Source organism: Sciurus carolinensis, chromosome 4, assembly GCF_902686445.1.
Source record: "Sciurus carolinensis chromosome 4, mSciCar1.2, whole genome shotgun sequence".
In the NCBI taxonomy this organism is placed as follows: domain Eukaryota; kingdom Metazoa; phylum Chordata; class Mammalia; order Rodentia; family Sciuridae; genus Sciurus; species Sciurus carolinensis.
The window spans coordinates 173,574,798-173,589,695 of NC_062216.1; the positions used below are offsets into that span (position 1 = coordinate 173,574,798).

General features: G+C 62.4%; 1 protein-coding gene across 2 annotated transcripts in view; it reads right to left on the reverse strand.

The window, feature by feature from the left end:
• The window catches only part of Celsr1 (cadherin EGF LAG seven-pass G-type receptor 1), a 125,094-nt gene that overhangs the window by 51,983 nt on the left and 58,213 nt on the right, over nt 1–14,898 (reverse strand). For both annotated transcript variants that reach the window (XM_047550908.1, XM_047550907.1), the window contains exons 3-5: nt 11,952–12,174; nt 9,266–9,381; nt 7,598–7,686 (exon numbers count right to left, since the gene is read on the reverse strand). In XM_047550908.1, coding sequence (XP_047406864.1) covers nt 7,598–7,686; nt 9,266–9,381; nt 11,952–12,174 — 428 coding nt within the window. The remainder of the gene's footprint in view (nt 1–7,597; nt 7,687–9,265; nt 9,382–11,951; nt 12,175–14,898) is intronic.

The following is a 14,898-nucleotide window of genomic DNA, read 5'->3' on the forward strand; positions in this document are numbered from 1 at the left end:
CACTCCTTCACGCTCACTGCACACAGATCTCCTTCACACTGGCTGCACACGCACACTCCTTCACACTGGTTGCACACGCACACTCCTTCACGCTGGCTGCACACGCACACTCCTTCACACTGGTTGCACACGCACACTCCTTCACACTTGCTGCACACGCACACTCCTTTACACTCGCTGCATGCAGCTCTCCTTCACATTGGCTGCACACGCCCACTCCTTCACACTGGTTGCACACGCACACTCCTTCACGCTGGCTGCACATGCACACTCCTTCACACTCGCTGCACACAGTTCTCCTTCACGCTGGCTGCACACACACACTCCATACTCGCTGCACACGCACACTCCTTCACACTGCCTGCACATGCACACGTCTTCACGCTCACTGCACACAGCTCTCCTTCATACTCACTGCACACGCACACTCCTTCATGCTGGCTGCACACGCACACTCCTTCACACTCGCTGCACGCAGCTCTCCTTCACATTGGCTGCACACGCCCACTCCTTCACACTGGTTGCACACGCACACTCCTTCACGCTGGCTGCACACGCACACTCCTTCACGCTGGCTGCACACGCACACTCCTTCACGCTGGCTGCACACGCACACTCCTTCACACTCGCTGCACACAGCTCTCCTTCACAATCACTGCACATGCACACGCCTTCACGCTGGCTGCACATGCACACTCCACACTTGCTAACACTTACACAAGTATATGCACACTCACTAGGAGACACACTGTACACGCACAGATTCATGCACACTTACATGCACACACTCTGACAAAGTTCTGGCCTGCTGCTAGGGCCTCAGGCCCCTCTCTGTCCCCCTCTGGGCAGTGACCCCTGAACCTCCCATCTCGGTCACCTCTCTGAGCCGCCCCTTCCTCCCCGTCTGTGGGTCACTGAGACCTATGTGGTGGCATGTTGAGGGCTGGCAGCAAGTGTGGCTGGAAGAGCAGAGAGGAGAGGAGATGGGAGAGGGCAGGGGCACCTCCAGCCCAGGGTGCTCCACGAGAGCCCGGCACCTGCGAGCGAACCTGGCCTGTGCCCCCTCCTCCAGCAGTGCTGTGTGGGCTGAGGCCCATGGCCTGGCCTGGGTGGGCATCCATCAGGGCACGCTGCCCAGTGCCTGGTGGCAGGGGCCTGGGGAGGGTACGAGTGGAGGGGGTGGGCTGGGAAGGGCGAGAGGCGGCGCGGGGAGGAAAAGCGGCCACTGGCCAGGCGGGAAGACCCAGCGAAGGGTTGCCCAGCCCCGGCAACTTTCCACAACAGGGTTTGGGCCACAGGCCACGGGTGGGGCTGCTCTCCTCCCAGGGGACCATCACGTTTCCACGGCAGGTGGCTTTTCACCATCTGACGAGGTCTTGTTTAGGAAAGGAAGCCGGGGCAAGAAGGGGGTGTCCGCCTGGCACTGCGGGGCAGGATCCCCACGCTCTCACAGGGCGCCTGGCCCCTTGGGGCCCGCGGCTGGCTTTCATTACCCGCCGTGCTCGGCTTCAAGGGACGCATTTAGCATTCCAAGCCTGAGATGAACGATAAGGGTGTTTCAGACACCACCCGGAGACCGCTGGGATTCGGTGGAATGTCACCCGTATGGAAATGTCGATACTCGATATTTATGGGATCCCCTGGCCCAGAGGAGACATGCTGCACGGCAGGAAGCACAGCTGGAAGGGACGGAGAGCCATCCTGTGGTCACTGAACCGGGGCGTGCTCCCACGCACTCCCACTAAGCACGCTGCGCCCCCTCTGCTGCCTATGCAGGTGGCAAGGTGAAGAGCCCCCACCTGGGGGCTTCCTGAAGCTCAGCGAGCTTCTCTACCCAGCAGTCTTCAAACCTGGCAGCTTGAGGACACAAACGTCAAAACGGAAACGGCTTGCACATGCGTGACCCGGTGGCAAACGTCAAAACGGAAACAGCTCGCACATGCGTGACCCGGTGGCTCCTGCCCCACTGGCAGCTCGGGCACCTCCATCCACTCCGTAGCCTTGGGACTCAGGGCTCCTCCAGGGAGCCCATCACTCAGCCCTGGAAGCCGGTGTGGCCTCAGGACTCAGACACTGACCTGAGCAGATGCGACACGCAAGCCCTGGAAAGTGCCAGTGCACTTGGCAGCCACAGGGAGAGCCCGGCCAGCCTGCAGGAGGACAGGACCCCGGCAGCCACCTCGACACCCTGGGCACAGGGGCGAGGCTACCAGGACAGCCCAGCTGAACCACGCAGACCGGAAGCACGGCTGACTGAGCTGCCGCGCCACGTGGGTTGACAGGAGCAGCGGCGAGACGCCGCACCGTGGGGGCTGTGGCCAGCAGAGGCCACCTGGAAGGTGCCATTAACGGGCTCAGGTTTGTGGAGAGGGCAGGAAGATCTTCAAAGGACAATTCGCACACACCTGCGTGCGTCCTGTATCTTTTCATCTAGAGATTTGAGGTCACTCTCAGTCCACCCAACTACAAAGAGGACCAGAACTCCACGCCCGGCACCCGATTCCAAACCAAGTGGCACCAAGCCCAGACACGAGGCTGATGTCCAGGGCGTCCCCTCCCGAGCCCCCTGCCCAGCCCGGGGGGACGGCTTTCTCAGGAGGCTGTCTGGAGACGCCAGGTCTCCAGCACTCGGCTGCCCCTCCTTCCCAACCCAGGGTGGTCAAACCTGCTGTTTCACCTGTCACCACTTGAGGCCACCTGTCCCCAGTTGGAGCCGTTATGAGTCCAGATGCTCTAAACACACGTGTGGGCTTCTGCGAGAACAAGAGTCATGTCGGAAGGGTCACTGGTCTGAAGGAGTTTTTGTTTCTTCCTTTGATTTTTGGTACCGGGGATTGAACCCAGGGCTGCTCTGAGCTACATTCCCAGCCCTTGAGATGGGGTCTCACTGAGTTGCTTAGGGCTCACTCGGTTGCTGAGGCTGGTCTTGAACTTGCAATCCTCCTGCCTCAGCCTCCCGAGCTGCTGGGATTGCAGGAATGCGCCACCATACCCAGTGGGTAACAGGTTTTTAACGCCAGGAAAGTGCCTGGCATGCAGCAGGCACACCATAAATGTTTGATGGAGCAAGGACAGGAGGAAGTGAGGGGGGAGGGGCAGGGCTGGGGGCAGGACTGCAGTGAGTCACCAGGGAGGCCACTCAGCCCTGACGGTGGCGAACCTGCAGGAACCAGGAAGACTGTCCAGTGTCTGTGTGGAGACCCAGTGTTTCCTGGAACACAGGACGTGCCCTGCCCCAGGTGCCATGGGGCTGGGGTCACAAGCGGCCCTCCTGGGGACCTTGGGATGTCACATGCAGCATGAACAAGGTGGACAGCAGAAGGTTTGCACCCCGGCCAGGGCGAGCAGTTCCCAAGGACACTGTCTAGAGCGCACCCTGCGGTCATGGAAACCTTGTGCCCCACGCCATCCGGAATCGCCTGGACCCAGAGAAACCATGCTGGGTAAGGGGGCAAGCACCCTGCAGAGAGCGGGCCTCTAGCTGTGCATGGCCACTATGGGAACCATGGCACTGCAGTGATGTCCCCAGGCAGGGGCCCCTCTCCAAATGCCTCCTGCCCTGGAGGACAACCTGCCGCCAAAACGCCCAAGCTGCCTTCACGCCTTGACCACCCCTGATCCCGTCTTCTGAGCCTCCTGCCCGCTGACTCTGCTCTCCAGCCCAGCACTTCTCCAGCAGGACAAATGTCCCTCATGGGACTTTGGCCAGTGACTGGGGATATTCTGTTTTTCACTCTAACTGGTGTCTAGCAGCTAGTGGCCAGGGACACCACCCAGGACAGGCCTTCCAAAAAAAAGATCATCCCCCAGCACCCAAAAAAAAAAAAAAATCATCCAACACCAAACACCGATAGTGCGGGGGCGGAGACACCAGCTCTGCCCGTCCTCCTACGTCCCTTCTTCGCGCAAGCCCCCCGGGCCGCCCCTGCCCACACACCCCAAGCACACCCCAGGCCCCTGGGGGCCGCGCTGCCCAAGTCTCAGCCAGGCACACGCCTTGCCCGGCATGCCCTCACTTCCAAGCAGGCCAGGCACAGCTGACTCTGGGGGACACTCCATGGCACCTGGCCAAGGCAGGCAGGCACTGTCCTTTCCCCAGGATCCTGTTAGATAGCTTGTGCCCCCGAAGGCTCCCGGCGAGGGGTGTGGACGCAAGTCCTCAGACGGCCAGCAGACGTCCTCAGGGAGGAAGGCGGCCCTGGGATGGTCCAGCCGGGCTGTCCAGTCCAGGAAGGGCAGAGAGACACTCGCCAGAGCTGTTTCCACCAGGCCAGCCCTTCTCCGGGGCCACACACACCCTGGATGCTGAAGGGTGAAGCAGCAAGCGCTGAGAAGACCCGAGTTCCAAGTGTGAAGAAATGATTTTCAATGCTTTACACCAACTGTCTCCTGGTGGCTGAAGTTCTTAACTGTCTTTCACAGAAGACTCAGGGACAGTGTTCATCAGCCAAGGGGCGATGGCCACAAACACTCCGGATCACCTCCCTGGTGGCCGCAGGTACAGGTGGGGAGGGGCTCAATGGGCAGTCAGAGCTCTGCCTCTGAAAAGGTCCTCCGGGAACAGGGTCCAACGCCACCGCTTGGGTCTTGGTGAAGGTGAATGAGTGGATAGGTCTTCTCGTTGAAAATGTCATCAGGCAGAAAGAAAAAGTACACAGTGCCTACTCCCAGCCAGGGAGGAATGGGGAGGGGTTACCTGGCCTCTGCTTCCAGATGACCTCAGCCAATGGGAGCCAGCAGGAGGCTAGAGGGAGGGAGGCCGCCAGGGGCCCCAGCTGGCCACATCCCTCACTGGTGATGGTCACGGCCCTTCTCAAATGGCTTCAGGCCACCACCCTTTCCTTCCAGGTCCCATCCTGTCCGCTCTCCTTGTTCCTCCAGGACTGAGGGTCATTACGCCTACACGGCCCCTGCCATCAGCCCTAGGTCCACACTGTCCCTTGTCGATGCCATGCCCTGCCCACCCCTTTGTAAATAACCCTGTAGGGACCATCCTGTTCACGTGCTCCATCTGTTTCCCACGGGAACCCCGACCACTAAGCCAGCCTGGAGGATACCAGGCCCCTGACACCAGCAGGCACAGGGAGGGTCCCTGAAGCTGCCCAGCAGGACACGGGTGGCCCTGGAGATGGAGCTCGCTCCCTACACCAGCACGTCCAGGATGGAGCCCAAGCACAGCCGACGTGAGTCGGGAGAAGTGTGCTGGGGAGGGCGGGTCAGTGCGAGGGCAGGGAGAGCGGCCTGGACGCCCCTGCCCAGCGTTCCTCCCACAGCCTTTGACCGCCCACAACAAACACAGCCGCAGCGACAGTGGTAAGAGCCGCAGCTCTGAGAACCACACAGGAGCAGCGCGGCCCCACAGACAGCGGCTCCCAAGCCCTACTCGGCTTCCTGGTGGGACCCACCCAGGCACAGAGCGGAGGCCCAACAGCGTCTGGGAAATGGGCTGCTTTCCTACCTAGAACGACCTCCAGCCAGAGGGGATGGGCCAGGCCAGGGCTGCGCTCGGGAGCCGCCGACAGGACCCGGCCCTGCACAGGGACGCCTGGACCCCGTGATCCACTTCCACCTGTCGATCCTCCTGCCTGGCGAGCCCCTCTTCCCTCGGGGACGCCCTGGGGCCCCCTGAGATGGCAAGCTCACTCCTCTGAGCTGCCTAGAGGCTGAGAAGGCAGGCGGGTGCCTGGCTGACGCCCCTGGTGTTCCACAGGGCCAAAGATGGTGAATGGACCCTGGGCAGAGGTGCCGGCTCGAGTCCTACCAGGCCACAGGACACGCGGCTGCCTTGGTCGCTACCAGACGGTGTCCAGCAGCGCTCTGAGGGGCAGCGGAGGCTGATCAGCCTCCCCACTCAGCCCACCCTGGATCTGCTCCTGATCCGAGCAGGAAGGAAAGCGCCCCGTGCAAAGTGCCTGCTGGACTCCTGACGTGGGACTCAGTCCCCACCATCCCTCTAGTCCCGATGAGCTTACGCCTGCTGGAAGCACACGTGGGTGTGAATGTCCTTCAGGAGCAGGCCTGACGGGCAGGCTGTGCCCACAGGAAGGGCAGGGCTGAGGTGGGCACACCGGGTGGCCCAGCAGATGCTCTGAAACTCGTCAGCTATCTGCCCTGGAGCAGGGGGCCAGCGAGGGGCTTGTGCAGGACAAACGCCAGGACCCATGTGGGCGGGAATGCAGACCCCTCGTCTTCACCCTGGGCCAGGTGTGCCTGGCCTCGGGAGCTCTGCTGCCTGCTGGGCACACGGATTCTGCCAGACCCGGGGAAGCTGCCTGGGTGACACGGACAGAAAATGGAGGCCCCACCTATCTGGGCTGCTCGTTGGAACAGACCCGGGCCTGGCACCAGGCTGAGTAGTCACTGAGCTCAGGGGATGCTCGGGGGGTGCCAGTGTCCCGAGACGGAATCATCTGTCACCCTGTGCCCATGGAGGAGCCTGTCCTTTAGGCCAGAGGACAGACCTCCTGGGGTGGGGGAGCAGGTCCCCCCCTTCCCTTGGGGGTCCCACGGATGCTGTGGAAAGCCAGGAGCTCACTCTCAGGGCAGTGCCAATGGGAAGCAGAGCCTCGGGATGGCCGCTGGGGAGGATGGTCCTGCATGGACACCATGGACGAAACACCCAGACCAGGCTTTCCACCCGAGCCTGGGAGAGGCCGCAGGAAGAGCCGGGCTCCGCATCCCTGCCTCCCCCAGCCACCCACGCCCCTGGGCACCGGGCAGGCGTCCTTCATGCAGCTCTGCCTGTCCCAGTCTCGAGAGCCTTCAGTCCTGAAACAGGACACGGAGGCCAGACGGACGGCACAGGCGGAGGAGCCCGCCTCCCCCACCAGGAGCCACGCTGCGCCTCAGGAGGCCACGGCCTGCCCACGCCACGGCCCCTGGTGGGAAGAGAGCAGGAGCTCCTGGGCCTGCGGGAGCCAGACCCACCCAGGCACTGCCACTTCCTGCTCCTCAATGTCCCCAGCACACACAGCCCCAGGTCCCAGCAGACCGTCCCCTACGCCCCCGTCCTGGAGGAGGCTGCAGAACCTGCCCTGCACCACCACACCAAGTGGCAGGCAGCCAGGGACAGACGAGAGCTGTGGCCACCACGCAGGTGACCCCTTCTGGGAACCTGCCTGGGGTCACTGGAACCAGATGGGATGTCCAGGACAGATGCAAGGGGCAGCCTTAGGAGGTGGAGAGACAGCAATGACCAGCAGAAGAAAGAGCAAGAGGCAGGGTCAAGGGAGGGGGACACCACCCCAGGGGTGTCAAGGCCTGAAATGCAGCGGATGGGATGCCCCGAAGTGACCTCTCAGGAGGGAGGCGCCCCAGCACCCCAGGAACATTCCTGCTCGGCAGCTGCGTCCAGCAGCCTGGAATCTTACACAGCGATGGCTCCAGCTGGCTCTGGTCCCTACCCAGGTGCAGTGTTTCCAGGTGGCTGTCACTTGCTGCTGCCCTAGCGCAGGGCTTGGGTGGGCTCACCAGACCCTCCAGGGACGCTTACGCCCTCAATCAGTCCCCACAGCACGTGCTGTTAAGTTTCAGAGAACAGATGTCCCGGGCAGAGATGGCGCCCGGGCCTCGTCAGCCCTGCCGCGGTGCCTCCTACCTTGTTGTAGTACTGCACCTGCACCGAGTGCCAGCGCCCGTCGCTCACGCCTCCAGGGACTTGCGGCGCCACCGTGGTGGTGGTCTCACCTGCACAGAGGGCGACCAGAGAGAAGGCAGGTTAGCAGGGTCCCGCGGGAACCTCGCGCGGAGCGTCCAGCTGCTGGACAGACACACACGCACCCTCCCTGGGGCACCTGCCGAGGGGGCGCCGCCCCCACCCCCGAGGCCCCGCACGCTCCATACGCAGGCACACGGCCCTCCCGCCATCATGCCTCCCATGGCCCACTGCTGTGCTCCCTTCCAATTGTGATTCTGTGCCTTTTCTACGTAGGGGAAATGGAAGGCAGCGTGCAGAAGGGCCGAGTCCCCAGACGCACACCAGCAGCCGGCACAGGGCCTCCCCTCCCGCACCGCGCTCTGCAGCCGCCAGCACCGAGGCCCACACAGCTGTCCCCTCCGCCATAGTAACTACGGCCAGCACCTTCCCAGCCACAGGACGCTCCCTGAGGTCCTGAGCACTTCCCCTACGCACCCTGGTCCTGGGGCACTTAGGACACCCCCTCCCACAAGACCCGGCCTTGGTGGGGCCCGTGGTGCTCGGCAGTGCCTCTCTGGGCCTCTCGGGTCTGGCGCACAGTCCTAGCTAAGCAGCAGCTGGGAGGAAGGAGTACGGCTTGCACAAAAGGACAGGGTGGGCGAGGTCAGGCCCCCACCCCCACAGGGACGCCACGCCCAGAGAACCACAGGACATTCTGGAAGGGCCTGGCAGGGGCCTGTGGAGAGCCGCGGCAGCCCCTCCCGGAGCCTGCGGGGCCATGGCCGTCTCTCCTACTGCGGGCGACTGCGACATGGGTGTTCCGCTTGGTCACTCCAACATCTACGCCTGAAATCTCAGGGCCAGGGCTCCAGGCAGCCGCACCTCTGGGCTGGCCTGGTGGACCTCCAGGCAGAGGAAGAGCAGCCACGACTCGCCCCGAAGATCATCTGCTAAGGTCTGGACCTGGACTGTCCCCCAAAGGCACTCGTGTGCACGGCTTCCAGCCATTGGGATACTGGAAAGTGGTGGAGTCCTCTGGAGGGGGGCCTTGTGGGTGGAGGCTGGGTCACTGGGGTTGTGCCTTCGAAGGGAAAGGCGGGGCCCACCCTTTCCTTGGTTTCCTGTGCCAGGAGGCAGGCACTTCCTCTGCCAGGTGCTCCTGCCATGAGGTGCAGCCTTGCCACAGGCCTGAAGCAATGGGTTCGATTAACCATGACCAAACTAAACCTCTCCCCTTTGTAAGTTGTTCATCTCAGGTGCTGTGTCACAATGATGGAAAGCAGGCTAACACGTCACCTGTGCCAGAAAAACACAGTCCTTCAGACTGTTGGGCTAAACAGCCACCTGCAAAAGGACACCTCTTTAAAGTCTGGGTCAGCTTTTAATCTGCAGGCTGGGGTCAGCTCAGGGGTGCTTGCCTAGCACCCGGGTACAATCCCCAGCACCACACCCACGTTCTCCTCTGCAGACGCGGCGCACGTGATTGAATGAGTCCTCGATTTGGGAGGCAGCAGCTGTGCCCTCCTGGGAAGGACAGCTTTGTGCCTCTGGACTGCTTCTGTAGGACGGTCCCTGGCAGAGTCGGGCTGGCGCAGTGAGCAGCCAGGGCGCCGGGGACGAGGGGCCTACCTGCGGAGAAGGTGAGCTGCACCTGCTCGTCCACGACCTCCAGGGCGATGAAGTCGTGCCTCTCGTTGAAGCGGCCGTTGTACAGCAGCAGGGCGTTCTTGTCCTGGGTGGCGAACCTGCCGGCAAGCGAAAGCACATCACGTGACAAGGCCCCGGGGCCAATGGGCCACTGAGGAGTGGCCAGGCTAGCCGAGTGGGGGAGACCCTGGCACCAGCTCCGCCTTCACATCAGCAGCTGACAGCCCATCAAACCTGACTAGTAAACAAACTCGGGGACCCTGGTGAGCACAGCGTGCAGAACGTGGGCCGTCACGTGCACACCCGTGCTAGAGGGAGACACGTGGCCAGCACACCAGCCACAGGCGGGACAGAGAACGCACACACATCTTCCACCACTGGAAACAGATCCCCAGGTGCACAGGGCGCAGGGCATGGCCCTGCTCACACAAGGACGCGGCAGCTGAAGGAGCGCCACAGGGCTTCCCCTGGGTCCCATCACCTCTCCCAAGTCACACTGGTGTCTATGCTCCCAAATGTAGGTTAAAAGGACTCCAGGGCCTTTGCACCTGCAGCTCCCTCTGCCAGTTACAATCCTCCCCAGCTATGCAGGTCCCTGAGGGGGTTGGTCCACCTGCATCTTCTTTACCAGTTTTAGCAGGATTTCACCCCTGCCCATCAGTCCATCGCTTCGTTCACTGCTGCTGTTTGTGCATAAGAACGCGTGATCCTGAAGAGGGAGGACTGTGACGCTCCCCACGGCCACGCCTGGGCCCCAGGGCCCCACTGTGCCGTGGAGAACTCACCAATCAACAAATGGGCGAGGGCGTGAGTGGACGAAGGGACGTGTCCCGTGGCAGACCCCAGAGCCAGGGCTTCCACACAGCAGGGGCCAAGCAGCACGGCCCCTCCCGGGGAGCACCCTCCCACCGCTGTGGGGCACAGACCAGGCCCCAGCCCTCCCCTGGCCCGAGGTTGTACCATCTGTCCTGCAGCGTAGCCTGCACCTGCCTCCTGCCTGGCTGTTCCATGAACACGCTGCCCAGCCCACCCACACCAGCTCGGCCACCGGCCAGCACAGAGGACAAGCCTGCAGGGCAAGGCCCACAGCACACTGGACACTCGGCCACAGGAATGGGCGGGCACCATGCTGCCCGGGCCGTGGCAGACCGGCCAAGGGGCCACCTGGTTCTGCAGGCTTGACTGTGCCATCCAGCGCTGGCCAGCAGCGTGGGCCATGGCCCCCCAGTAGCCACAGTGCTGGGGACGAGGAGGGGGACAGAGCCAGGGAGGGAGCAGAAACTGAGGCTCCAAGGGGCCGGGGAGGAAAGAGTCACACCTTGGCCAGAAGGCTGAAACGAAGGCTGGACCTGGCCAGCCCCTAGCAGCGCCCAGCTCAGGATCAAGAGGGGCCCAGCAGCCTGCCCAGGACCACGGCCCCGCATGGGGTTCCGGGCGGTCCTGGCCTTTGAGCTTCCACGGCTGAAGTCAGGCATGTACGAAGGCCCACAGTCGACCCTCCACATCTCTCGTAGGGAAGCTCCACGTGAGGGCGACTGGGCCTCCCCTGGGGCCAGCGGGGGCACTTAGCTACACACCGGAACTCTTCACTTGCTCTCTGCCAACGGACATCCTGGGTCGGCTTCCAGCACTTTCCTGGCACCCACGTCCCCCTCTGGCACCAGGACCTCTGGTCACCTGTGAGGTCAGCCTCCAGTGGGGTCATCGTCCTACAGCTCACCATGTACCAGTGGTCACTGAGGGCTGCTGGCCACACCCGGGGGACAGGAGGCCACAACTATAGGTCCAAACCACATGCCCCAAACTCACAAGTCCCAGACCACAGTCCTCTGCCAGAGGCACGGGGCCCGACGTGGGGGCGTCACAGAGCCCCTTTTAACCACCGCACAGGAGGGAGCGGTGGGGACCCCACGGCAGGGCCCTCTGAGAGGCTGTGCCGTGGGGATGGCCTTCTGGGCAGATGGCAGGGACTCCGTCTTCAGAGCAGGCAGAGGCGTGGCCCCCGCCAGGACCTTGTGAGCCCAGCTTGCTGGGCACAGAGGAGGCACAGGGTGACGTCATGTCCATCAGGTGGTACCAGCTGCACTGCACACCTCCATCCAGGGAGGACCCGAGCGACCCCCGCTGCCCACCCCAGGGGCCTGGTCCTCAGCAGCTGCAGGGAAGAGCCGGCTGTGGGCGGGGTCCCAGTGGGGTCCCACCCAAGAGGAGGAGACTGCACCCTGCTCAGGAGACAGGCCCTGGGGACGCGTCTGAGGACGCGCCCTGCTCTACAGAGGACACCTCAGAGCCTTTAAAACAGAAAGGAAGGATTTCTTAAAATGCACCTGAATCTAAACACCCCGGGGAAGAAAACCAGAACAGAGTGACGGCCACAGCGCCCCCGCTGCGGGCCAGGCAGGGTGCAAGCGAGCAGGCCGTCCGGCTACGCAGCCTGGGCCTGGCTGCTCCGCGGCCGTCCCTCACATCTGGACACCTGGACGTCAGGTGGGTGGGAGGGAACGGCCGGGCCAGCTTCCAGGCTGCCGTCGCTGCTGGATCTCCTGTTGTGGACACTGGCCCAGGCCCTGTGCTGCAGCCAGCGCTGACCAGAGCCGCTCACCCGCAGACCCAGGTTCTAGCAGAGGAGACGCCCCGAGCCCTCGCCCAGGCGCAGGGCGGCACTCACGCGAGGGAGATGGTGAAGTGGAAGCGCTGCCGCAGGCCCCGGAAGGTGACGAAGGACCGCGGCGGGAAGCTCCTGGCGCTGACCTCGCAGTAGGGCCGCTGGTACTCGCCAGGGGGGCACACACAGTGGAAGCCGCCGATGAGCAGGTTCACGCAGGTGCCCCCGTTTTTGCACACGCCGTTGGCACAGCGGCCCGAGCGGGCGTTCACCTGGCAGTGGTCTCCTGGGGACAAGAGGCAGGGGAGAGGAGGTCACGTGGAGGCCGAGGGACAGCAGCAGGCCACAGGGGCTCACAGAGCCACAGAATCGGGAAGACGAGCTGGAGGAGAGGAGCGCTCCCCCAGGGCGAGTGCCCAGTGCCCAGGCCTTGGGGCAGCTCACTGCCCAGGGCCTCGCCCTGCGGGACCGACTCCTCACGCCACGGCAGCACCTGGCTCCCAGGTGGCCTGGGAGTGCAGGGCCATCAGGCTTTCTAAGTGCAGCCAGGAGGTCTCCACTGAGGGGGTCAGGAGGGAGGCCTGCGGGGCCCTGGAGTGCAGTGTGATGGACAGGCAGCACGGAACCCCAGGCGCTCTGCGGGCGAGTCGACTGCCCACTGCAGAGGCGCCTAGCCCCCCGCTGCACTGTGCCTGGGCAGTGCTGACCACGAGTGCTGACCCGAGTCCTTGCCAGGACTGGAGGCATGCCACAAGCTCTGGGCCCCGGGCCCCTCCTGAGGGGCTTCCTGCCGCCCGCCCTCCCTGCAGCTCTCAGACCCCTGGCCAGACCGGCCAACACCGGGTTCCAACTTGGCGATCACATCTGTCTCTCCCACCAGCTCATGGCTTCCCTGAGGGTGGGCGCCACCCCAACAGCCTAATCTCCCCACTTCAGGAAGGTTCCGGAAGTTTTTCCCGGGGAACCTGCAGCTGATCACCTGTCTTTCCAAGGCCCAACCAGAAGGGTTCTGGTCTCAGCAGGGCAGCCACCTCAGCACAGGTGGCATCTGGACCCGTGGCCACATCGTGGGCCAGCAGCTGGGTGGTGCTCCCTCGTCAGTGGAGGTGACGACCCCACTGCACCTGCCTCCTTCACCCCTGCCAGGGCGGGGACGTTGATCAGAGACCCCTCACCTCACAACAGGAAATTACCCAGCAGGCTTCTTCCCAGGTAATTGATTTTTAAATGAATTCGTTTTAAAATAAAAGTGTTCTATTCACCTACAAAGTCAGTGCACAAGATCTGGCACGAGGAGCAGGAGTCTCCAGCGGCTTCTAGTGCATCCTCCAGGGAAAAACAGGGGAAAACAGCAGGGACCCCACCCCAGCACGGGTCCTTGGGATCTGACCCTTAAGGGCTGCTGGTACTGGGTTACATCAAAACTCAAGCCACCCATTCCCGCCGATGGCCATGCAGGCGATTTGTGACTTTCTTTAATGGCAAATATCCTTTTCTTTCCAATAACCTCCTTGTTCATAAACTTCCATGTTCTGAGTCTCCAGACAAAATCCCCCGCAGTGCTGGGTCACAGGGCATGTTTGATGACATTTTGGCAGACATTTTGGCAGACATTTCTAAACCGCCCTCTTTAAGAGGCTGCATAAGCTTACATGCCCACCCATAGGAAGGAGGCCTGGTAGGCGGTGATGGAGTCGCTGGGCAGCACCCAGAAGGGCCGAGTGCTGGGCTATGGAGAGGGTTGCTATCAAGCAAGTTTGGCTTCCCCCGTTCACTCTTGCTGTGTGGCTGCTCACTCTTGGTCCACATGATGCCATCTGCCATGTTGTGACATGCCCAGCATCTCACGAGAAGTCAAACACATGGGGCCACCAAGCTTGGGCTTTCAAGCCCCAGAACTATGCATTTTCTTTTTGAAGTACCAGCCTCAGTTTTGTTATAGCAACAAACTTGATCTTGGACTGGTCAGATGTCTCAGTCTGCGAGGGCAGATGCCACAGACTGGGCCACTTGAACGACAGAGTTTACCTCACCGTCTGGAGGCTGGAAGTCCAAGATCAAGGTGCTGGCCAGCTGGGCTCCTGGTGAGGACTCTGGCTTGCAAATGGCAGCAGTGTCCTCATGTGGCAGAGAGGGAGGGAAGGAGGGACACAGGGCACACTCTCTGCCTGTCTCTTCTCATGAGGACACTAATCCCATCTTGAGAACCCCGCCCTTGTGACCCCATTTAACCTTAATTAACCCTTCAAGTGGAGTGGAACCAGGATCAGGGGAGCCGGCTGGGCCACGAGCATCCACTCCACAGTGGACAAATGCAAGACAACAGGAACCGGACAGGATGGCAGAGGACTTCATGATCCGTTCTTATGAACAGAAATCAGGCTGAGGGAGAGTACCGTGGGGACCCCGATGTCCCCCAGGACCAAGGCTGGGGCACTGTGTGGACGGCTCTCCACTGGGATCCTGCCCTCAGACGCCTTCCAACAGGCCTCAGCTTACAAAGCTGCCCCACCCAAGGCAACAGTGCCCACGCCGTGAGACCCTCACCCAAGAGCTGCTCGGGGCACACACAGTGACCACAGGCCCAGTGCAGGCCATCGCTGAAGGGCTGACCCGGGCAGCTGACCTCTGTTCAGCCCAGTCCAGTCTGCCCCTCACCCAGGCCCACGAGTAGTTCCCGAGAAGGTTCCAGCACACACCTGCCACCTTAGATCCCGGAGGCCAAGCTCAGCCAATGTGGAGTCCCAACCACAATGTAAGGATCACCCCAAGAGCGGAAGGCGCTAGTCTGCAATCGGGACAGTCACAGGGACAAGCAGCACTTCCCACAGCTCTGTGCCCTCTCCTCTCCTGAAACTGCCCCTCTTCGTGAGCAGGTCATGACCCCAACAATGTACAGCTGGTCTGAGCCTCCTAAAGCCAGGAGGCAGCTGGGCGTGGTGGCACACACCAGTAACCTCAGGGACTGGGGAGCTGAGGCAGGGGCTCATGGCCAGCCTAGGCAACTTAG